A 23,489-nucleotide genomic window follows, 5' to 3' on the forward strand; every position below is an offset into this window, starting at 1 on the left:
CATGAAATACTGTGAATTTACTGTAAAAATTAATTACCTCGTGTTCTATTGTAAATATACAAACACTTGTTTGCTTGTATCCTTTGAAAAACATCTCAGCAATTTTTTTGGAACTTTCAACTCATAAGGCCCCAATGTTTAGACGTAAATAACAAAACCAATCAACAGTCCTAGCTGTGAATCCTACACCTGAATATGGCAAACTATCTCCAACAAGAGAAACATTTTTGAGTCTACACAGTTCTATAACGATGCAGGACAGTATTACCAAGCCCTTAGTAGCATGCTGGAAGAAAACACAAACTGACATCTTAGTCTCTGCATCTCCAAACACTTCTGTGTTCATCACACCTAGGCTGTCCGTAGTTCCTATGTCTCTGTTCTGCTCTGGCAGCCACTCTCATCATCACTGGACTTATCACTGAACTCATCATCACTGCACTCATCAATGAAATCATCATCACTGGAGCTGGATGGAATTTCCTGGACTATTCTGTACGCTGCCTTATTCTTTGCTGCATTTGAAGTCTACAAAATATGATAAAATAATTATTATAGTAACTCAAACTACAGCTGATCTGCACAGAAATATACATTTTAAATGAGTAGCTTATAAATGTAACAATTATATGCTTACTTATAACCAAAACAGTCCCAAAAAACAGTGAGACAATTTATGACTTATGTTAAAAAAATATAGTGGGTAATGCATGATGTCCACTACAGTGGACACATGGTTAATCGTAGTTTTCTACATATTAGACATAACAATTTCTTATTCCAAACAGATAATATCCTTCCCTAGATGTTACTGCATATCATCATATTTTTTTTACCTGTTGGGCTCTTTTAGCATAGAAGGATTGACAGGATATGCCAGCAGTGGTCGGCAGGGGTGACAGTTTGTCTGCCATCTTTGATTCAGAGGAAATTTACTTGCAGTTGCACTAACTGAACACTGAATTGACCTCAATGGAGCATGGCAGCAGAGAGCACTCTAGAGGCTAATATGCAGTTCCACCATAGAAACCAATGCATTAAAGAGATATGTACGTTTTAGTAGCTGTCCACTCCAGTGACCACTATGCATCAGAGGGTTAAATAAGTCTTTAAATTACTGAGAATATCTTTTTATCATATGATCATATTACTTACAGCACATATGTATAAAGATCGTTTGACTACAATAATTTTTCTTCTTGTCAACATACCTTTAATAAAGCAACAGCAAGTATAAACATTACTTTACAGTACTTAATAATTATCTATAACCTCTATATATGATTTTGCTGCAGATTTAAAGATAAATCATTTACAGGCTTGTGATGAATTGTGTGCAGCATGTCGCGCATATATAGCACATTAATATGCATAGATGATAAGTTTTCATATGCTTTACTCAATATAAAATAAAATTTTAAAGATTTAAATAAATTGATATTCAGCAAACGTTCACTTATTGTTGCTTATTATGTGCTTATTTTCCATGAAATGTTACAGACATCTTTTCCATTCTGCTAGCGTAATGTCCACATTGTTGCTGTGTTGCTTGTAAATTTTATCTTTAAATGAAAATAAAGAAATTTGCTAAATGAAAACACGTTTTTGAAAACAAAAACAAAAAAATCTAATTTTTACACTCTTTTTCACACGAGGATAAAGTCGCAGAAAACCTATTTTTGTCAGTGATTCACAGGTTTTGGATGTCCGACCAGACTGATATTTTAATGTGAGTTGATTTTATTTTGGTTGGTCGAATGGTTAGGTTTTATTGTGAAGGCAGGTAAATGCAGCTACCGGAAAGCTCCGCGCCTAAACAGTTGGGAGTGGACTGTTAGTAGAGTTAGCGCGGTGCTGTTTACCATGTAAATACTGTGTTTACATTAGAGGTTAAGAACGGATATATTTACTTGTCCGCCAAAACCTTTGTCTCAGTTTAAACACTGAAATCGGCTGTCGTTGTTGGGCTTGCTAACGTTAGCGACTCTACGCTGCTACTTCCTCCAGCCATCAAGGTAAACACAATTGTTTTGTCTTACGCTCGTCGCTTTTTGTGTTCGTGTGGAAGTGATCTTTAGAAAAACTAAAGGCTTTTACCAGTTTGCAGGATAAACTAAACCTCCTAAACAGCTACTTTCGAGTGAAAAGCTAAACATCTTTTTGCATTTCCGATACAGTGTTTTCATAATAAATCAGCCCCAGGTAGCACTTATGGTGAAGGTGAATGTAAATCTAAAGAGCTCGACATTATTGATTAGCCAAAGCGCTTATTAGACAGATATACCTGAAAACCCGACAAAGCAACGGCAGAGAGCATACACAGAAAACACTGAGAATATTTTATTTCGAAGGGAACTCTGCAGCTGTGTGAGGCGGGCTCATTCAAAGATCGGAGAGGCCCCATCTCGGGTTCATTTGTTTTGTGTTCCTGCCCAGCAGCAGCTATGGATCCTGAAGATAGCCCACACAGCCCGGACGAAGACACCAGCATGCCAGAACAACACCCCAAATACAAGAGGAGTCAGAGGAGTCTTCATGTGCTCACCACGAAGTTTGTCCAGTTACTGCAAGAGTCTAAAAGCGGCGAGCTGGACCTGAGAGATGTAAGTGAGCCCACACAATACAGTAAACACCTAGGCCAGCATGTTGCATCAAATTATACGTGTGTGTTGTACAGTATTTTATAGCTTTGAAACTTTAGATTTGTGCTACTTTATACTGTATGCCTGCCATTTTTAAACTTCAGGCCTCCGTGGCCTAGTTTTCCTTTGTGTTTTCATTACTTCATTTTGGTCCTCAGAGGATTTACTGGTTGACCTGATCCTTCATCAAGAGGTTTAGGAACACAGAGTACATAAATGAAGGGAGCACAGTAAATACTTCAGTTTACTTTTTAAATGTAAACACAGTGGGTCTCAAAATCGAAAAATGTGCATATTTAATAAAATTATTCTCTAAGTCATCTGGATACTTTTGATTTTGTTTTATTCCGATTATGCTATTTCTTTGCAACTTGATATTTTTTCAATCCAGGATGAATTTAGCATGAAAACAGCATTTTCTCCATTTTTGTGACGAAAAATTTAAAGTTAAAGATGTTCTGCATGTTTTACTTTACATGTGATGATTTGGGATAGAATGACTCTTGTCCTGTAGGTTATAGACTTTTTAAATTTTAGATTAATATATCATTATATTTTTAAAATCTTATAAGAATAATTTCAGTTAACTGATTAAAAAAAAGAAGAAAGTATTTATTATAAATAAATACTTGATGTCCACTGTGAGCGACTATCTTTGAACAGAGGCGGTGGCTTACGATACCAACTGTCTGCCATCTATAATCCAGTTTTGAGATCCCGTCCCAGATGCCTTAACGGCCACTCACATCCTGGGCCATCTGACCTCAGGAAATCACATGATGCGGTGGGGCCAGGTTTCACAATGAGCCCACCCGAAACCGTGGCTGATTGTCACCCACACCCGCTTTCACACCTTGGCTCATGTGATTAGGTAGAGGATCATCAGGGGGTCCTTTTGTCCCTCCTTGGGGGGATACACCCACAGGGTTTAAATCTGGGACTCTCCACCTTTTTACCCTAGAACTGAAGAAACTTCTCGGATGAGAGGTGAAACATCTTCAAGCAACCTAAAGAAGAAGATGACTGAGAACCTTCACAGTAGGGCTGTTCGATATAACGATATATATCAAATGACGATATAAAAATGTCTATCGTTTCCTATTACGCTATCGTTTGTTTCGTGATGTCGTAAAATAAACTGTTTACAGAAGTATTTTTCATCGTTTTGACGGTCACCTTAGTGGCTATATTAATTTCTTAAAGTTCTCTCTTTCTCTTATATTTAATATAACCACACTATGGGCGGGCAAGTGCCTGTTTTTACGTGTTTTCGTTAGCAACAATGACGGTAAAACCATCGCGTGGTTCCGCTGTACGCTTGTTTGTTTTCCACGTAAACCTTTCACAATAAAGCTCAAGATCCTGTTGAGACTTTTCAAAACAAACTGAATCACATGAGAGAGTATGCAGAGTTTACAGATGAGAAGCAAACAAAGAGCCGTCAGACTCAAACTATATGTATACACCTGCCCGCCTTCGTAAACAACTAAATGCTATGTTGCCCTATCATTTTTTGATTGGTCCACATGGTATATTTTTTCACCAATAGGAAAGGCTGGGGGAGTTGGGAGGGGGACTGAGTGCTTTCTAGTGTTTTTCCTTATAAAAACCGTTTCTTCCCGCAGTAAATATAAACAACGATAGTATTCAGGAAGAAAACCTGCATATATTATACTGAACATAAAGTTGTTTGCAAAACTTGTGCATAATTTTTACAAATGTACAACTTCTATTCGCATTTCAAGTTATGAAAACAATTCCTTAAACATGTTTGTGGCTTTTACAGTAAAAATGACAAGTATTTTCTACTCGGATTTTGAATTTTTTTTGTCTGAATTTAGATCTATTGTGCAAATATAGTATAAATGAAAAATTAACTCAAATTTCAGATATTTGAGGTTGTGCCAAAAAAAAAAAAAGAAGATTTTTTTAAAGGTGAAATATAGAGGTAAAATCAAAAGTAGTCAAAAACGGCCAATTATACTCTGGACCCCAGAGGGTTACTAAATACATTTACATGTCTTGGTGACTGCAGCTGGAACCTTGGCAAAAAGTGTATGTGTGTGTGTGGAATGCTAGCTACCAGCATTCATAATATAATAGTTACAATAGCAACAGTAACCAGGGGGGTGGGGCTTAAATGACAGAACAAAGACAGGCTACCATGATGTCACATGCCAGGCCACCATGATGTCACATGCCAGGCCACCATGATGTCACATGCCAGGCCATAAAAATCTATAAATAGGGGTGCCTCGACACACAGTTGTAGAATTCCCTTGCAGGTGATTTTAAGCTAGCGATTGAATTGTGTTTTCAGATGAAAGCGCTTATAACCTTCTCCCAAAGTAGAGTACTCTTCCTCCACCCAAACCTAAAATGTATATTTCTAAATACAGGGAAGCAATTGTATTAGAAAATAAATATAAAAATGAACACAGGACCATGGTGCCAAGAACAGTTAAGGCCCCATCTCATCGCGAAATGTGCCCACAGAGGCCAGAAGGCGAAAAACCTGAACACACATTCAGGAAAAAACCAGAACACACAGGCATGAAGAAAGTCATGGCTCAACCTGCTTGTGTGGATACACGCAAAAGGGACAAGCAGCTCCTTGAGAAATCTGGACTTGTCCCCTTTTATTTACAGAAAAACGATTACGGAATCGTTCCAGGCTACCTGCGTAGAAGAAAGGCAGAGAAAGAAAAGGCTAAGCAGGACAATGATGCCTGGTTAACAAAACAACAGGAAACAGTTAAACCACTGGCCGAACAGGAGAAACAAAACATTCTCCAGGGCCTAAAGAGGAGGTTTAATGAGCTAAACTTTGAATATCAATCCCTCCCTTTTACTATCTCCCCTTCACAGCACAAAAAATACAATTACAAAATGTTTCTCGAAGAGGCAATGAGTCAAGTTGAAAAAGACATTGCCCTTTTTGAGGAACATAAATACATTTACGTAGGCAGGGAAGATGCATCTGACGAACAACAGTTACAGCGGACTCCACTGCCACCCATTAGACCGAAAAAGACAAAGTTGACACCCGCTCCTCAAGTCACACAACCAACGAAAAAGGAAACTTTCTCGACCGACAACCTACCACCTTTTTGTAGGATGTGTGTTCCACCTATATCCAGAAGTGGAAAGCAACCTATTCCCATGACTGAGAACCTTCACAGACAACCTATTCCCACCCACTCAGTTATAATTCCACAACCTAGTCCTGTCCCTCTGCCACCTATTTGTAAAAAAGCTGAATCTACACCCCGACCACCTGTAAGACCTCCAATGAAACGAGGTGTAACACCCATCCTTCCACCCATTTCCACCAAAAAGCTGTAGTGCTGTACCGTTAGAGTAGTTTTTTAACTACCTAACCCCCAACCGGTCTTGACAGAAGCCGCACCATCTGAGCCTGGTTCTGTCGAAGGTTTCTTCTTTTTAAGACAAAGGAGTTTTTCCTTCCCACCGTCGCCCAGTGCTTGCTCAGATGGGATCATTTGATTGTTGGGGTTTTCTTAAACATAAATTGGCCTATTGAAAAAATGTAGTGTTTCTTACTACATTTTATTTTCAATAGACCAATTTATGTTCAAAAAAAAAAAAAAATTACAGCAGAAAAGAAAGCATGGGAGACATCTGATGCATTTCATTGCTTTTTAAAAAATAATTTATAATTTATCTGGAACAAATAAAAGAAAGTAAAAATAATCTTTTGTGGATTCTTTTTCTTCAATAAGTAGTAGAATAGGCAGTTCTTTATACATAAAGCATAGTGTTTTGTTAAAAAATAAAGTGGCACAGCGGCACTGTGGTAAAGGCCTGTGTTTTTTACCATCAGCGTGACAGCACCGTGCCGCCTTTGCAGTTTTAAGGCCCAGGGAAACAAGCCTGCCAGCGCTCTGTAGCGGCTGTGACCGCTGCCGATAAGGAAAGGCTGCTCTTCATAGAGGACTCAAGCTCGGGGAAACGTTTTCTGGTCGACTCTGGCTCCCAGAAGAGCCTCTGGAACTCTTGTGTCGTCTTTACAATGGTATATTATTTAATCTCAAAAAAATTTTTAAAAATTAAAAAAAATTGGAGATTTCCCGCATCACATAACATGTGCAGGTACACTGGTACAGCACATGTGAGCGAAATTCTTATGTGTGTGCAACAGAGGTGTGCAAAATACAATAACATAAGAACAAGAAAAATATACGAATGGGTAAATCTGAGAATTATAAGAATAAATATATGTACAAATATAAGAGTGTATGTTAGGGCCCTTCGATATAACGATATATATCAAATGACGATATAAACATGTCTATCGTTTCCTATTACGCTCTCGTTTGTTTCGTGATGTCGTAAAATAAACTGTTTACAGCAGTATTTTTCATCGTTTTGACGGTCACCTTAGTGGCTATATTAATTTCTTAAAGCTCTCTCTTTCTCTTATATTTAATATAACCACACTATGGGCGGACAAGTGCCTGTTTTTACGTGTTTTCGTTAGCAACAATGACGGTAAAACCATCGCGTGGCTCCGCTGTACGCTTGTTTGTTTTCCACGTAAACCTTTCACAATAAAGCTCAAGATCCTGTTGAGACTTTTCAAAATAAACTGAATCACATGAGAGAGTATGCAGAGTTTACAAATGAGAAGCAAAAAAAGAGCCGTCAGACTCAAACTTTGAGAGAAAATGGTGGCTGTTACAACTTATGTCTAAAAATGTATAGTTTCATGCATCAGTTAAAACACTCGAATCCAGGTAAAGGACGCCCAGCTGAAAAAACTAAACGCAAGTCGAGTTGCCAGAGATTCACAGAATTTACAGAAAATATTACATTTTTGTGATTTATATCGTTGTCAGGACGATAAATGTCTTATATCGGGATATGAGATTTTTGTCATATCGCACAGCCCTACTTCACAGACATATTGTAAATAAATTGCAGTACCTTCAAGGCTCACAAGGGGGCGACCGGTCACACTTTAATACATACTATCATCATCTGGTTACTGTAATGCAGATCTTCTGCTTCGTATATATTAAATTAAGAGAGCCATACTAGCTTTGCTAAAGTAAGTGAAGGACCACACACTGCATAACTGAATTGACACATTGTTACAGGTTAGAATGCAAACATTACATCATTCATCTAACATGCTAAATAAACATTTAAATTAGTCTGTTTGTTGCCATTTTTTTGATATACACCACTAGATCTGTCACTAATGAAGCAAACTGGATTGAAGCCAAGTTAAATAGCAATAAAAACACACTGCATCTTGAGATTCCTAAGCACGTATTTATTTATTTATTTAAATTTTTGGGCTTTGTTTTGTTTGTGTTTTAGCATGCGGCAGCCCTTATTTGGCATGATCTGTGGGGCCTCGGGCTGTCCTTTCCCCATGTGTGGGTTTAGGGTTCGATTTCTTTAAAGTTCTTTAAGATGTTTTCTCTGATTTAAAGTCCATGGATTGTTCTGGCTACATTTTGGCATACATTTAAAAATTACACTTCATTTGTTAAGCAAAAGCTTTTGCTTCAGGAAATAAATAAGTGCATTAAACCCCACAAGAACAGCAGCTCGATTTTGTTAACATTGTGAGTGTAAAAATTAAGAAGGAGTACATGCAGACTAGTGTGAAGAGAAAGAGTGAGACGGAGGCAGGAGACCAGCTGACAGTACAGAACTGGAGCACATCTGGGGTGTTAGTGTAGGCCTGATGCATTGTCTTTGAATAACTGCTGTGTGTGTGTGTCAGACACGGAGGCTGGGGTAGAAAAAGCATCTTTTTTCCCTGTTGTTTCAGGCGGTCAGGGCTCTGGCTGTTGGACAGAAGAGGCGAATCTACGACATCACAAATGTACTGGAGGGCATCGGCCTGATTATGAAAATATCCAAGAGCAATGTAAAGTGGATGTGAGTTTTTAACTCTTCTCTTGTGTGCATGCACATATGTCAAGAATATGAAGCAAAACATAAATAATAGTAAAAGTTAACATGTTCTCTTTTATTTTCCCCACGAATAAGAGGCCACACATTGGGAGAGAATACACAGCTATTAGCCAACAGGCTGGTGGAGTTAAAGTCTGACGTGAAGGGCTTGGAGCAAATGGAATGTGTTTTGGACCAGCAGAAACTCTGGGTCGAACAGAGCATCAAGAATATAACAGAAGATTGCAGAAAATATCCTTTTCTCTAATAACTGTTGAATTCATTGCTCAGTCATAATTTTCCCCCTAGAAGGTTGGGAGTATGTAATTGCTTCTGTTTGTTTGTTTACAGCCTAGCCTATAGTTTTCAAGGTATCTTTTTTTAAATGCTGATTTCATTTAGGTAAAAACAGGGTTGAGGTGAAGGACACACCAAATGTGAAAATGAAGTTAAAACTTTTTGTGAAACCATATCAAGTAATAGATCGTGGAAGGATGGAAGTTCTCACAGCTCACAGAAGCCAAAGATTTCAGCCAATTCTGCTCCAATCATTTGGGTAAAGACAATAAAATACATCATTTAAGCATTGAATGCTTCAAGGTCAAAGGTCAGGGTCACCCGATTTAGGAAAAAGTTTTAGGTTCCATCGAATCATCTCCAAACTTTAGGGGCAATATATTAGTCATTGAGGTGCGTAAGCACTTTGTTTTTTGAGCTCTTTAAAACACAATTTTTTCAGTAAACCATTATATGACTTCACAATCACACAAATATGATTAATATACTACATTAGATTTCCATATTAACAATCCTGACAGCAGTGCAAATGATCTATGAAAACAATACCCATGTCATTACTGAGGATTTCCAAAAGGCAAGCTGATGTCAGCATGTTGTAATAAAAACATCAAAGTTGTAGTATAGTCCGTGGGTGTGTATGTGTTTACTTCTGTTTACCACAACGTAGGAACAGAATTATGTGTATTTGTACTAAATGTTTTATGCTTCCAGCTTTAACTGAAAATGAGATATTGGATATCATTTTTAGCAGATTTGATTAGATTTAATGTGTTTCTGTGACAGATACGCTGCATTTGCATTTGTGCCGTTACAGAAAATGCTGTGCAACAATCCATCACATCTCTTTTCTGAATAGCAAAATATTTTAAGTTGAACCTTAACTCAGATCAACTCTGACATATGTGAATCATGAAGATATCTGCAACTGCTTTTGTGGTGATGTATAATCCCTCTTTTCCAGCAATTACTCTTTTTTCAGTATATTTTTATATAGATTAAAAAAAATAAAGTAGAGAGTCAGTAAGCCTGAGATGGTGCTTTCTGCTCTTTGGAATAAATACATATAAATCGTGTTTTGACTTGTCTGCATCTTGTTTCTTCTCAGGCCACACACTTTTAGCAGTGCAAGCACCACCTGGCACACAGCTAGATGTCCCCATTCCCAAAGCTGTAAGTTCTGCATCACTGAAAGCGACTGTAGTTTATACTCCCGCTGCTGCCCTTAATTCAGACGGGGGTGATTTATGTGTGCTTGCGTCTCCTTTGTACAGGTCCAGAACTGCCCGGCAAGGTACCAGATCCATCTGAAAAGCGCCAGAGGTCCCATAGATGTCGTCCTCCTAAACAAATGCTCCGTCAGCTCTGCTCCTGTTGTACTTCCAGTCCCACCAGCAGAAGAAATTTTACAGAGCGCCAGCTTAGCTCTGTCTGCCTGGCGAGAAGAAAACAGTAAAGTCAGTAACAAAACTGATGAATCCAAAAGTGAGTCGTTATCTTTCCTGGATACACCACTGAAAGAGAAATGAAAACTAATAAACCCTTCATTTTATAAGTTCCACGCCTTTTAATATTCATCCAACAGTTTTTTAACTTTTAAACTTTTAAAAGGCAACAAACTGCTGTGGATGATGTTGATGATGATAGCTGACCCTGCGTGGTGGCAGACTTGGTGTTTGAAGCAACCACTTTCGATCGTGCCACAGTCTTCACTCTTTTCCCCCATGTGACTGGAATCAGTTAATTTAAAAAAAGCACATAATATTCAAACATGAAAAAGTGGATGTAATGCTTAGTTAAATAAACTGTGTGACTAATGTTTGACAGGCTGTTCCTTCTTTCATGCTTACGCAGGCTTTACATTTAACGTATCTACATTGTCATGCTCACAGTTTGTTCAAAAAAATATTTTTTCCAGCGCCGGATCCATCGAACCAACGCCAGGACCAAACAGAGCCGCCCAGAGGTAGTGCCGGTCTTCGCTCTTAAAAACACTAAAGTCAGCTAATTTTACTGTAAATTGATGTCTGGTTTGTTTTTCTTTTTGTAGGAATATTAAATACAAATCTAATCACAAAGCTCTTGTCCTCTGAAGGTAAGTACACTTTATTCATCTTTATAAAGTGATTAACGATTATTGCATATTGAATGTGGTAATTACACGTTTACATCTGCCTAACAGTTTTTTCTCCTCTGCTCCTCTTGTCTCCATCCCTCATCTAAACAAGATTACACCTGTGATCTGGACGAGAGAGAAGGCATCTGCGACCTCTTTGACATCCCCATGCTCAAAGCCTGTGGTTACATGAGCTAATGTTTTTAATTGGGTGGGATTTTAAACACTGGTTTGTGATGAAATGCATTTAATCAGAACCGTGGGACCTTGGCGAACATGCAGCATTCTTTTTGAGCTTCCTGAAGATCCATATTTATGGTGTTTTCAGTGCTGTTGCTGTAAAGTGTCCAAGAGTTTGAATTTGGAAGCAAACACCAAGGGCATGGACAGAAAGAGCACACTCAGAGTTAAAGTATTTGTATTCTGATTGAACTGTCAAGCATTTCAGCTTTTAAACCAGTTACTACCAGAATTTTAGGCTCCATGTAAAAGCACAACAGGTGGCCTAGAGTCACAGCAGTTAGCCCTGTTGACTCACAACAGGAAGGTCCTGGGTTTGAATTTAATTCCAGCCTTTTGTGTGGGGCGTGGGTTTTTTCTGGGTATGCTGATGTCTCCCACAGTCCAAAGATATGCTAGGTTAACTGGTGACTGGTGCCTAGATTAACTGGCTAAATTAGCCACTATTATAAGTGTGAGTGTTAAACCTGTCTCTGTGTTGGCCTGATGATTGACTACCTCTCGCCTTGCTGGGACCTGTGACCATGATTTGGATAAGCTTTTTAGATGGGTGTAAGTGTACCCAGTGTTTTATCTGGAACTCAGCCCTATGTTCAAAAGTGAATATTCCCTTTTTAAATAATGATTTGTATTTAACTTTTAAGACATAACAACAATAAAATTATGCAAAAAGTTTCTTTGTATTTTCTGAAATGTGGTCCCAAACCATGACGGAGCCTCCACCTATTTCGATGACTGAAAACTTTCACTATTGTATTTCTTTTCTAATCGCCATACATATTGATTTGAACCACAAATGTCAACTTTGGATGCATCACTCCTTACATCCTTTTGCTAATTGATTGACTGATTTCTGGTCTAGTTCTTGGACAGTTTGACATCCCTCAGCCTTTTCTTCCCGTTTCCCTTCCTTAATATGTCATTAAAACTATTCCTGATTAGTAGATCAGTAGGTCAATCAACTGAAGCTCTAGATTCATCTGTCAGGTCTATCCTGAATTTTTTTCCTTTTTCTTAATGACAGGGCTTTCAGATGCTGTAGATAGTGTTTGTTTGTTTTTAAATATTATTATTAATGCCTCTTATTTATGTTCACCTCCACTTGTCCACTTTTTACTCATTTTTTAAGAACATACTGCAAAGATACGAGTCTTCAGCTAATAGTTCTTTGAGAATCACCTCTGTGCAAAAATACAATTTTTTTTATGTCTGTGAAATTGTTATCTTTTAAAAAAAAAAAAAATTGTAGCGCCAACTAAAGAAAAGCCCCCAAAAGCATCTAACACAGGGTGCCTTTATTGTCTTTCATAGGCTGGTGTGATTTTAACAAATAAGCAAAAGCAAATATTCTGAAAATGAGTGGAATAGCAGCCAAAGGAACATTTTGAAACAACTTCAGAAAGTCTGGAGAACTACTGCTCCAGACAACCATGAACTATAGCCTCAGATTACAATATGTGTGAAATGTCGCTCAGATGAAATTTTACTCAGGTCTAAAGTATTAGTTTACGATATCGCTTGATTTTAAAATACCTGCATCATACCAAACGTGTGAATAACAGGCCTAAAGCTGTACAACTACACTCACATCTCTGATACTGTACTTTCTCTAAATACATCCATGACATGGCAGTGCTTTGAGCTAAATGTTGGTGTCCTAATATTTTGAAGTTAAACAGGTATATGTTTATTAAATACTGGTATGCCAACATTTGCCTATTAGCCTAGAAGAACAACTGAAACTGATGGGAATGCTGTTCCTCTTGTATGTGTTTAGTGATAAAGCTTTATGAATCTTGATGGGAGCAGATGGGATAACCTGCACTGAGACATCTAATTTACTGGGGACAATGAAAGATCTGCATACTCTCATCACAATCTAAGCAGAGTTTAATATTTTAGTCTGGACCAAAGTGGCCTCAGTAGAGCCATGCTATTAGCAAAACACTGTTGATTTAGCACTTAACCTTTGCTTACTATTTCTTGTCAATACTGTTTCACTTTCTAAACAAATTGTGTGGTTAAATTTCTAAATATTCTATTTTCAAAGGCCAGCTCAACTATCAGTTGGCAGCACTTATGCCCATCAGATCAATTTGCTTTTAAGGAAATTATCTGGCAGGGTAAAAGGATAAATCTTTCCCCCAAAATAAGCAGGAGCAGAATATAAACTTATCTTTAATACTTGGTTCATATAAGATAAGATAAGATAAGATAAGATAAGATAAGATAACCTTTATTAGTCCCACACGTGGGAAATTTGTTTTGTCACAGCAGGAAGTGGACAGTGCAAAAGTTATGAGGCAAAAATTAGAATACAATAAGAATAAATACAGTACACAACTGTACAGAATAGAATAAAATAAAATACTATATACAGTAGAATAAAATAAAATAAATATACAATAAGATAAAAATAGAATACAAATACAAATACTATATACAACTGAGTAAAAATACAACGATGACAGAAAGGATTATTGCACTTAGTATTATTGCATATGTATGGATGTGTGTGCTTGATCAGTTAAAGTCTTTATTATGGAGTCTGACAGCAGTGGGGAGGAAAGACCTGCGAAATCTCTCCGTCCCACACCGTGGGTGCCGCAGTCTCCCACTGAAGGAGCTGCTCAGTGCTGTCACAGTCTGCTGCATGGGGTGGGAGATGTTGTCCATCAGGGATGACAGCTTAGCCACCGTTCTCCTGTCACTCACCACCTCCACTGGGTCCAGAGGGCATCCTAGAACAGAGCTGGCCCTTCGGATCACCCTGTTCAGTCTCTTCCTGTCCCCAGCAGAGATGCTGCCGCCCCAGCAGACCACGCAATAAAAGATAGCAGAAGCCACAACAGAGTCATAGAATTTCTTCAGGAGTGGGCCCTCCACTCCAAACGACCTGAGTCTCCGCAGCAGGTACAGCCTGCTCTGCCCTTTCCTGTAGAGGGCGTCTGAGTTATGAGTCCAGTCCAGTCTATTGTTCAGATGAACACCAAGGTACCTGTAGCTGTCCACAGCCTCAATGTCCATACCTTGGATGTTCAGTGGTTGCAGTGGAGAATATATGGCATATTTTTAAAGGACTTTTGGAGGGTTTTTTTTTTAAGTATTATCGGCTCTATTCCCATAGGTGACTGGATCAGGAGTGATAATAGTCTCTTCCTTTCTGCTGAAAAGCATGCTAAAACCTTTCTAGTAGGACGTCAACACTCCGCAGCAGTTGTGAATCCCCTCCAGTTACCCACCTTAACTTCTAATAAGTTGATTTCACTGGTTACATGAAAAGAACTGCATTAAAACCTGAAGCTCTATCACCGGCTTTAAAAGCACTGAAATATTTAATGAAAGATACGCACACTCGTAAACGCTGATGTTCATTTTTTTTCCTTGTTTAGTGCTTGTGAGTATGTGCCTGTTTTGTGTGCAACAGACTCAGTAGAATTTCCTGATAATTGTTAACCAATCATCCTGCTTGAAGAACCCTTCCTGTCCCATTTGATTGGTTTTCCGTCTGTAGATTCCGCCTCCTCAGCAGGTTTGTGTTTATGTTGCTATAACAACACTAGTACTTACTGAGTGTGCTGCTCTTTTCGCAACAAACCGAACACTTCTTCGCGTAATTTGAGCAGCGTACAAGATGGTGAGCATTAAATAATTAAGAAACAAGTGCTTTATCTGTAGTAAATGACCAGCTTTATTTTTTATGCCGCTAGCAGCTGGGCGTGTGTATAAATGTAGCTTACTTTTGTATACTTCTCATTGCTAATTAAAAAACACACTCAAGGTTACCACCAATGACTATAGAAAACCTTTTCTTTTATAAATATAAATGGATACATGGATCGATACATATATACTTTTATCTTTTATGCAGTCATTGGTTGCTAACCAGAAAGCAGTTTTAACTTTAAACAGCTGTGCTGACTCTTTCCCCCCCAGCCACCCAAAAAGAAAAGTGCAGATAAAAAACCAGCAAATCCAAGGACCCCCACGCTGATAAATGGCCTCACCAAGGATGAGATGTCCAAGGAGCAGGTCAGAGCTGAAGAGTGATAGAATGTGTCTGAATGTGTATGAATGTGTATTTTAAGTCAGGAGGAAGCAAATAGGAACCTGTTCAAAGTGATCTGTGCATTGAGAGGGGTAACACATAAAGCTGAGGCACAACATTTAAATAACACTCAATGCAAGTGAGATTGACATATCTTGGCTCCTAATACAGATCAAGCTCTGTAAACACTCCGTTGGAATATTTTAATTAGAGCCTCCCTGCCTGCAAAAAGGCGTCATGATGCAGATAATGCAATTCAGATTTTTTTCTAACTTTGTAATGTGCCAAGCTTTCCCTGAAGACTTTTAAGATGCATAAATCCATGGAAGTACCAAAAAAAAAAAAAGAAGCAAAAACAACAAAAACAAAACATGGATATGGTAAAAGTTTACATGTACTCGTCATGGACATGGATGTTATAGCATTTTGGGGCTTTTAAAGATTTCTTTGAACTGCTGTTTCTCCAGGGTGGAATGATTGTACACGCTATATCTTTAATGAATTAGAAAAACAACAAAAAAAACAAAACCAAGATTGTGTGTGTGTGTGTGTGTGTGTGTGTGTGTGTGTGTGTGTGTGTGTGTGTGTGTGTGTGTGTGTGTGTGTGTGCAAGTTTGAATTAATTTGGGATTTTTTCTAATCCACACTCCTCCAAGTTAATGGGCCTTGGCCTTATCAAGTTAAGATACATTGTAGAACATGTAGGATCACTTATAAGACTTATGTGACTGTATGTGTATATATTTGAGCTGGTATGTAAACTTTTGATCCTTTGTAGGTTAGAGAAAAGCAAGAAAGAAATCACCAAATTACCATGATATTGATGCCCATGATGAGTGTATGGAAATTGGAGAGTGATTTTCTCAGACTCTCCTAAAGCGTGAAAAAAAGTGACAATATGTTGCAGTCATTTGGTTTGTCGAGCACATAAAAACTACAGTCACATCTTTCTGTTTTTAAGCTGGAGGAGCACATTATGCGTCTTCGAGAGGAACTGGATAGAGAGCGGGAAGAGAGAAACTACTTTCAGTTGGAGAGGGACAAGATCCACAGCTTTTGGGAAATCACAGTTAGAAAACAGAAGGAGGTTGACTCTGAGCTGCAAAAGGTAGAAAAGGATGTAGAAGAAAATGAGGCCCGTCACCAATTAGACGTTAAGGTAAGATTTTACTGATTTTAGAATATTAAAAAATAGATAGCTCTTCCATTTTGAAGGCTGGTCAGATGGAGTCAGGTGATGCTGAAGTCCCAAATCGTGTTCTTAAATTTAGTAAAACATTTCAAGAAACCTAAATCAGGACAAGTTTCTTATGCTAATATTTTAAGGTTTTTAGTAAAACCAGGATATGTGGTTCAGTGTTTACAGGTTATTCTAGGATATATGTAGGAATCTGTTTATGGACATTTGCTTATTAATGGCTACTGATAAATTTAAGGTACAAATGTCTTTATTTTCTATGCCGCTAGCATAAAATATAAAGATGGGTAACCGAGAGGGCTGTGGTGTTAATATTAAATTGTCTATGAGGTTTGGCCAGAGATTATAATATAACTCAGCGGTCGCCAACCTTTTTTGCCCCACGGACTGGTTTATATCCGACAATATTTTCACGGACCGGCCTTTAAGGTGTCGTGGATAAATACAACAAAATAAAACCAGTACCGGTACCAAAAATGATAGAAACGATAAAAAATTAACGATAAAAAATGATAAAAACCCTGAAAACCATAAATTTCACACCCGAGCCTCAACTCTCATGGCCGGTCCGTGGCCCAGGGGTTGGAGACCGCTGATCTAACTTGAATAGGTACCAAGCCAGGGGTTTGGGTTAGGGCTAAAAGATGGTGGATGATACCAACTGCAAGGCAACGTGTTTTAGGAATACTGGATTTCCATATGAACGCTCACATGTGATTGTTTTTCCCACCAGGTGTACAAGCAGAAGATCAAGCACCTCCAGCATGAACACCTGAATGATATCGCTGAACTGAATGCAGATTCTTTGGCGTCCAATGAACTGATGGAGAAAGAGCAAGAGCACCTAGAGGAAGAGCTTCGTAAGACAATTACGCGGGTAGACATCCAAGAGATCAACTTTAAACACACCAAGAAGGAACTTGAACTGGTTTGTAGTACAAAACATACATTTCCCTTTACCTTAATCATATTCGTAGTGTTGCCGGGGTGCTCTAGAAAGATACTCTGCCACTTGTTCCACTTTTGAGGAAAAAATCCTTCATGTTTCTGTATTTAAGTAGATTTTTGCTTCCACCCACACCCACGACCACAAGCTGTGAGAAATGACCGAAACACTGAGACTGTGGACAGTGGTAAATGAGCATCCTCTGAAGGATGTCTGATCTCAGCATTAGAGAGAGGGTGAGGGCCTCAGTCATTCAGGAGGTGCTCAGAGTAGAGCTGCTGCCCCTCTACATCAAAAGAAACCAGGTGGGGTGGTTCAGGCTTCTGACATAAGTTAGGTGTTTGGGGCATGTCCTGCTGAGCGGAGAGAGCACTCGCTGGAGAGATCACATCTCATGGCTGGCCTTGGAACACCTCAGAGGAGCTGGAGGAAGTGGCTGTGGAGAGGAAGGTGTGGCCATCTCTGCTTAGACTGTTACTCCCATGACTTGGACACAGAAGAGGGTAGAACCTGGACGGATGGCTTAATTCACACACCACTGCATTTGGCTTTGCGGTATGTGGTCGCTGCTCAACCACCGAGCTAAACCAGTGTCCAAAAGCATAGCATTTTTTAACAATGCTTTTATTGTGAAACATTGTTAGGATCTTTATTGGTGAACTCACTGGAAATGAAATACAAGAAAACTCAGACTAGGTAGAAATCAGGAACTTACTAGGAACCTGTGACAGTTACATAGAACAGAGTGAGCACGTGACAAAGGACAAGGGGAGACTACCACAATAAATATACAGACAAATAATGAAAGGATATGAAACCTTAATTTTTTGTGATTTTTTTTTTAATTACAACTTGCTGACATCAGCCTGCTTTGACCCATGACCTTGAACCATTAAATACTAAAATAGTGTACTTTATGATCTTTACCCATATGAATCAGTTGAAATCTTTGGCTCTATGAGCTGTAAGAACTTGAGATATTTTGATTTTGCAAAACTTTATGGTGTCATTGTGATGTCGTAGGGTGTCGTATTAAAAAAAGTGCGTGTCGTACACCTCTCTACGTGCCCTTTCATATGATAGATTATGGTTTCTTGATTTTTTTTTCCAGGGTCAACTTTGACCTTGGTTGCTAACACGTACTCATGTCCCCCAATACCAAGTATCATGTTGTGAAGTTTGATAATCCACAAAAAACTGTAGATAATACAAAGTTTTTACTGATTTTCATAAATGTGCCATGACCTTGACCTGGTTTTCATCAAAATGAAATCAGCTTCAGCTGTTATTGGTTTCCAAGATATCATTTATCTAAAAATGATATCTTGGATACTGTGCATGCTAGACTGCTTACAAGCACAGACAAACAGTATGGATTGTATACTTCCTCCTGTTGTGGGGAGAACAAGGACTAAACTAGAACATAACCTAAGAATAAGATGGACTAGAAGGCAAAGTACAAACAGAGACAGTGGGTAAATAAATAAACGAGATAAGGGGAAAAATCACTAATGTTTATCAAAAGAGAAAAATTTGGTCAAAATTGATCCTCAAACAAAAAAAGAATCACAAGTATGTGAATTCATAAAGTGTGGCTTCCATGAGCTGTAAGAACTTGACCACAAATTTGTTCTTGTGGTCTTTTAAGGCTGATTAATTAGTGTAAAATTCTCACTGTGGTTTAACCGTGGGCATAGCTGTTATCTGTTGTTGCACCTCAGTACTGTATTACATAGCTCTGCACGTCTGACCCTGATATACTTCAGCTTACAAGAATAAACACTCCTAACTGGTTGTTATCTTAACAGAAACATGGTGAAGAACTGACCACAAGAAGCGACCACCTGGAGAAACAGCTTGCAGGTAAAAAACAACAAAAACACAACCCAAAAATAAAAACCGCATTCTGAGTTGAATTCATCGCTTCACGTTGTCAAGCACTGAACAGGAGCCATCCTTTTGTGTTACGGCTGGGGCAGAAATTACAGCGTCGTTTGAGATGAAAGTGCAGGCGCTAAAACAAGATCTGGACAACATCTGGAAAAGTGAGATCAGCGATAGCGAAAACCACTGGAACAGCCACATCGCTGCTCTTAAACAAGATCACGATGAAACCTACCGCAGCGCTGAGGAATTTGTCATTATCATGAAAACGGACACGGACACGCTTACTGAACTCAAGGTGCGATCACAAACACAAGCTTTGTTTAAACCTATAACTCACTACTGATCAGTCTTCTGCTTGTGACTACAGCTTATAATTTTTAGAACGGTTTATCTATGAAATAGCAGAACCATTAGAGGGTATCTTTAAACCGAGTGAATTAATAATTGTTTTGATATTCTGGAAAATGCAAAACAAAAGCCTCCAAATTTGAAATGGTGACTGAAATTTTATTATTTATTGTTGCTGAACAGTTTTTCCACTAGCTTTGACCCAGATATGTCTTATTTTCACATGCAATGTTTTATTTGAATTTTCCAGGGAGAAATTGATGAAGCAAAGAAGAAACAAAAGAGCATGAAACTGGAGGTGGTAACTGTTTTGAAGGAGAACAAACATTTTGCTGAGCTTATCTCAAAGATCAAGGAAGAAAACGATGAAATTGCCAAGAAACTGAGACATTACTCAGGAAATAAGGTTCTTTTGGCACCTTTTTTCACAGAGTTTACTGTTGGACAGTTTCTCTTGCTTTTACCAGCATCTTCGTTGGTGTGCAGCATCGCTGTAGCCCAGTATGAGCATAATTTCTGTGCACTGCTTTTGACAGGATGCAATTGGAAACATCAAAAGAAAAAAGCTGAAAGATCTGAAAGCAGAGCATGAGGTGTTGGAACAGAAATTCAGCGAGGTAAAAACTAACAATCAGCTCCATTCATGTGTAGTTGCACACGTTTTATGTGAATGTTTTTGTGTGTTTGCTGCACAGCTCCAACTGGAAAGGGATGAACTTCGCAAGGCTTTCACTGAGATTGTTGAGAAGGCGCAGCATAATGGAGACATAGAGAACATGGCGGTGGAAAAGAAGCTGCAGGCTCTGACAGAGAGCCTGGAGGAGACGGAGGCTCAGCTCAGTGCGGTGCTTTCAGCCTCCAACATGGACCAAACAGCCCTCAGCAGGGTCATAAAGAAAACTGAGGTAGTGTTGTACATCTACTTCATGTCTCTTCTTCAGCAGTCATCTAAACCTTTACACTAATTTTATATACACTTACTGGCCACTTTGTTAGATACACTAGTTCAACTGTGTATTTACGCAAATATCTAATGAGCCAGTGACATGGTAGCAAGCTGGTGGTGAGGTAATGGTGTGTTTGTGTGTGTGTGGTGGGGGGATTTTCTTGACCCGTCAGGACCAACTGAGCATCATTTAAACACCGCAGCCTACCGGAGTATTGTTGCTGACTGTATCCGCCCCATTATGATCACGGTGTACCCATCTTTTGATGGTTGCGCCCAGCAGAATAACACACCATGTCACAAAGCTCAGATTATCTCAAACTGGTTTCTGGAACATGGCAATGAGTTCAGTGGAGTCAAATAACCGCCACAGTCACCAGATCGCAATCCAATAAAGCACCTTTGGGGTGTGGTGGAACGGGAGAGTCACATTATGAATGTACAGCAATCACGGGACCAAAAATCTGTGAGGAGTGTTTTCAGCACCTTGTTGAATCTGTGCCACAAAGAAATAGGAGAAAAAGCTCTGAAGGCAAAAGGTTCATCCTGGTATGCGCTTTGGGGTCCTTAGGGACTAGTAAAGCGCTATATAAATACAGGCCATTTATTTATTTGATATTAGCAAGGCGTTACCAACAAAGTGGCCTGTGAGTGTATATTTTTAAGTATATTTCTGGAAGTGTCATGTTTTTATAAGAACATTAAAGAAACTCCTAATGTTTTTGCTTGCAGGCACATATTGACTCCAAAAATACTGCCATCAAGACCCTACAGCACAAAATAAATCAAATTTCCATGGTTAGTTGTCTATTTGTTTCCTGAAATTACTTTTAATGTATTTCATAACAATAAGCACAGTGAAACTTTGTATCCTGCAGGTCCGCAAGCATTTGCTGCTGCACACTGAGGTAAAGGCAAAGGCTCTTGGTGTTCCTGTGGAAGAGCTCCTTTGTAATTCCCAATGAGAGGAATCCTCATGGTAAAAATGTGGAGCAGCACTTGGATTAAAGTGAGAAGCAAAGATCGCAAAGACTGGAACACTATTATTTCATTTACATCTTTTCTGTAATCTACCTTTAATGCTCATATGACTTTAAGTAGTAAAGAAATATAAATCAAAATTTAAAATGGGATCTCTTAATCCTGAGGGGGGGAAAAAAAAAAAAAAAAAAAAAAAAAGAGTTGTGTTGTGTGTTGTTTTAGACTAAAGGGTATGTCATGCCTCTATCTGTAGCATCCTCTGTCACACCAACCCTCAGCATGTCCTCCTTCATGACCTCCATGAATTTCTCTGTGGCCTTTCTCCTTTAGGCCTGCGTGTCATCTCCATATTTGACATCCTTTGTCCAGTATGTCGTCTCTAAAGGGAGCAACTGAAAGATGAAGATACTTCATTGGTCATTTGTCAGGTGTTTTTAATGACAGTCAATAGGTGGCGCTATTCACATAATTCATCGTTGTGTCTCAGACGTCATGGTCACAGATGTTGGTCTGACTTCACTCCTTCTCTCCTTGTTTGCTCGGTCTGACGCTCTTTGTCATGGGAGCGAGACTCCTCCCAGAAGTGGGCGTAGTTACCCAAGACTTCCGCTGGTGCACCTGTTTCTTATCAACATCCACCTGCAGTATTTAACCACTGTTATTCCTACATTGCCAGATTGCTAAGCTATATCATGTGGCAGTGTCACTCAGGCCTCTTCCAGTAAATGTTTTGGTACTTTCCTTGTTTATCCTCTTCCATCCAGATTGGGTGTGTGAGCCTGCCTAGTGTTACGTAAGGCCCAAAATGGCCTCCGTACAAGGAAGTAGTAGCTCTAATATTGACCAGTAACGAACCACCACACGCACACTGTAATGGGTTACACAAGATTTATTTGTTCTTTCTCCGGGTAAAACTACTGGCTGAAGACAACTCTGGCCAGGAATCCAAGGCCCAAAGCCACCGCGGTCAGGGTTGTTATCCTGGTTACAAACAGGGGAAAGGTGGTCACTTGGAAGAACAAGCAGCCAAAACATATCAATCCTGCAGCTTCCTCAAAAAGGCTTGCCACCCACCTTTTCAGGCCTGACTTCGTTCGAGTCCAGTCCAGTTTCCTTGTCAGGGGCACAGAGAGTCTCCAGTCCAGTGTTTGTTTTCCTGCCTTCCAGCACATCCACTCACATCCCAATAAGAATGAGTCCTCCCTCCAACATCCTCAGTTTATTTTAAAAGCAAAACCAGGCCAGGTTAAAAATCTTTTCCATTAAAATGTGCACACTTCATCCTGGATCTTCGAGGCTTCCCTGCTTCACCAGTGTCCTACTAAAAAAACAACGACAACCCCTACTTCCTGTTTCCTCTCCCCTTTATAGAGAAGGCCTCCAATCCTCCCCAATCAGCTGCTCCCTGTATTCAACTCCAAATAGCTGGCAGCTGGACTAGAGTAGAATCTCCACTCCCACATGGGTGTGGCCCACACCTCACATCAAACACAAAAAAAACACCAAAGCATGCAATTAATACAAAACAAAATCTAAAGAAATGCCAACCCAAAAGCTTAGTGGGGGATTCTCTCCATCCTTTTCCACCATGCTATACTCTGTAACACTAGCTCCTGGTTTTTCCTGCCTGTTCCCCTCTGGCTTTACTGAGGAATACTCACATAAGTCTAGACCCGTGGGCAACAGGGAATTCTTATGTGAATCAACGTCAGTCTTTCTGAACGAGAACCCTGCCGAAAACTGAGCAGTTCAAGAATGCTGGAGTAGCTGAACTCTATCCTGTGTAACGAGACTTGACCATTAGATTGCTGACCTGTGACCTTCCCTTGAACATTATTCAACTTTTATTCCTGAACTTGCCGCAGATTTTGTTACCGTATCTTGAAGTTGTTCATTAAAATTGTTAAAA

General features: G+C 39.2%; 2 protein-coding genes and 1 long non-coding RNA gene across 4 annotated transcripts; 2 read left to right on the forward strand and 1 right to left on the reverse strand.

The window, feature by feature from the left end:
* The first annotated feature begins 1,792 nt into the window (after positions 1-1,792).
* On the forward strand, positions 1,793-11,898 carry LOC113023392 (transcription factor E2F5-like). Of its 2 annotated transcripts, none has more exons than XM_026169404.2 (10): positions 1,793-2,015; positions 2,437-2,603; positions 8,449-8,558; positions 8,670-8,825; positions 9,766-9,809; positions 9,979-10,043; positions 10,145-10,355; positions 10,789-10,836; positions 10,921-10,965; positions 11,099-11,898. In XM_026169404.2, exons 2-10 carry the CDS (start codon positions 2,445-2,447, stop codon positions 11,182-11,184), a joined length of 924 nt encoding a protein of 307 aa, XP_026025189.1. In that variant the 5' UTR covers positions 1,793-2,015; positions 2,437-2,444; the 3' UTR covers positions 11,185-11,898. The 2 variants fall into 2 exon arrangements, with proteins under 2 accessions (XP_026025189.1, XP_026025183.1); XM_026169398.2 differs by having other exon boundaries at positions 1,796-2,015; positions 2,440-2,603.
* A 2,859-nt stretch (positions 11,899-14,757) lies between these two features.
* drc4 (dynein regulatory complex subunit 4) lies at positions 14,758-21,727 on the forward strand. Its single transcript, XM_026169413.2, has 11 exons — positions 14,758-14,863; positions 15,163-15,258; positions 16,236-16,433; positions 17,206-17,400; positions 19,227-19,281; positions 19,398-19,600; positions 19,904-20,059; positions 20,190-20,270; positions 20,349-20,558; positions 21,332-21,397; positions 21,478-21,727. The coding sequence occupies exons 1-11, from the start codon at positions 14,861-14,863 to the stop codon at positions 21,562-21,564; spliced, it is 1,350 nt and encodes a 449-aa protein (XP_026025198.2). The 5' UTR covers positions 14,758-14,860; the 3' UTR covers positions 21,565-21,727.
* Positions 21,728-22,454: 727 nt separating this feature from the next.
* LOC113023421 (uncharacterized) lies at positions 22,455-22,999 on the reverse strand. The gene is made up of 2 exons (XR_003272575.2): positions 22,655-22,999; positions 22,455-22,561 (listed from the first exon to the last, which is right to left on the reverse strand). It is a non-coding gene; the product is annotated as an uncharacterized LOC113023421 (long non-coding RNA).
* Between the last annotated feature and the right edge of the window lie 490 nt (positions 23,000-23,489).

This window comes from Astatotilapia calliptera, chromosome 1, assembly GCF_964374335.1.
Source record: "Astatotilapia calliptera chromosome 1, fAstCal68.1, whole genome shotgun sequence".
Lineage (NCBI taxonomy): Eukaryota > Metazoa > Chordata > Actinopteri > Cichliformes > Cichlidae > Astatotilapia > Astatotilapia calliptera.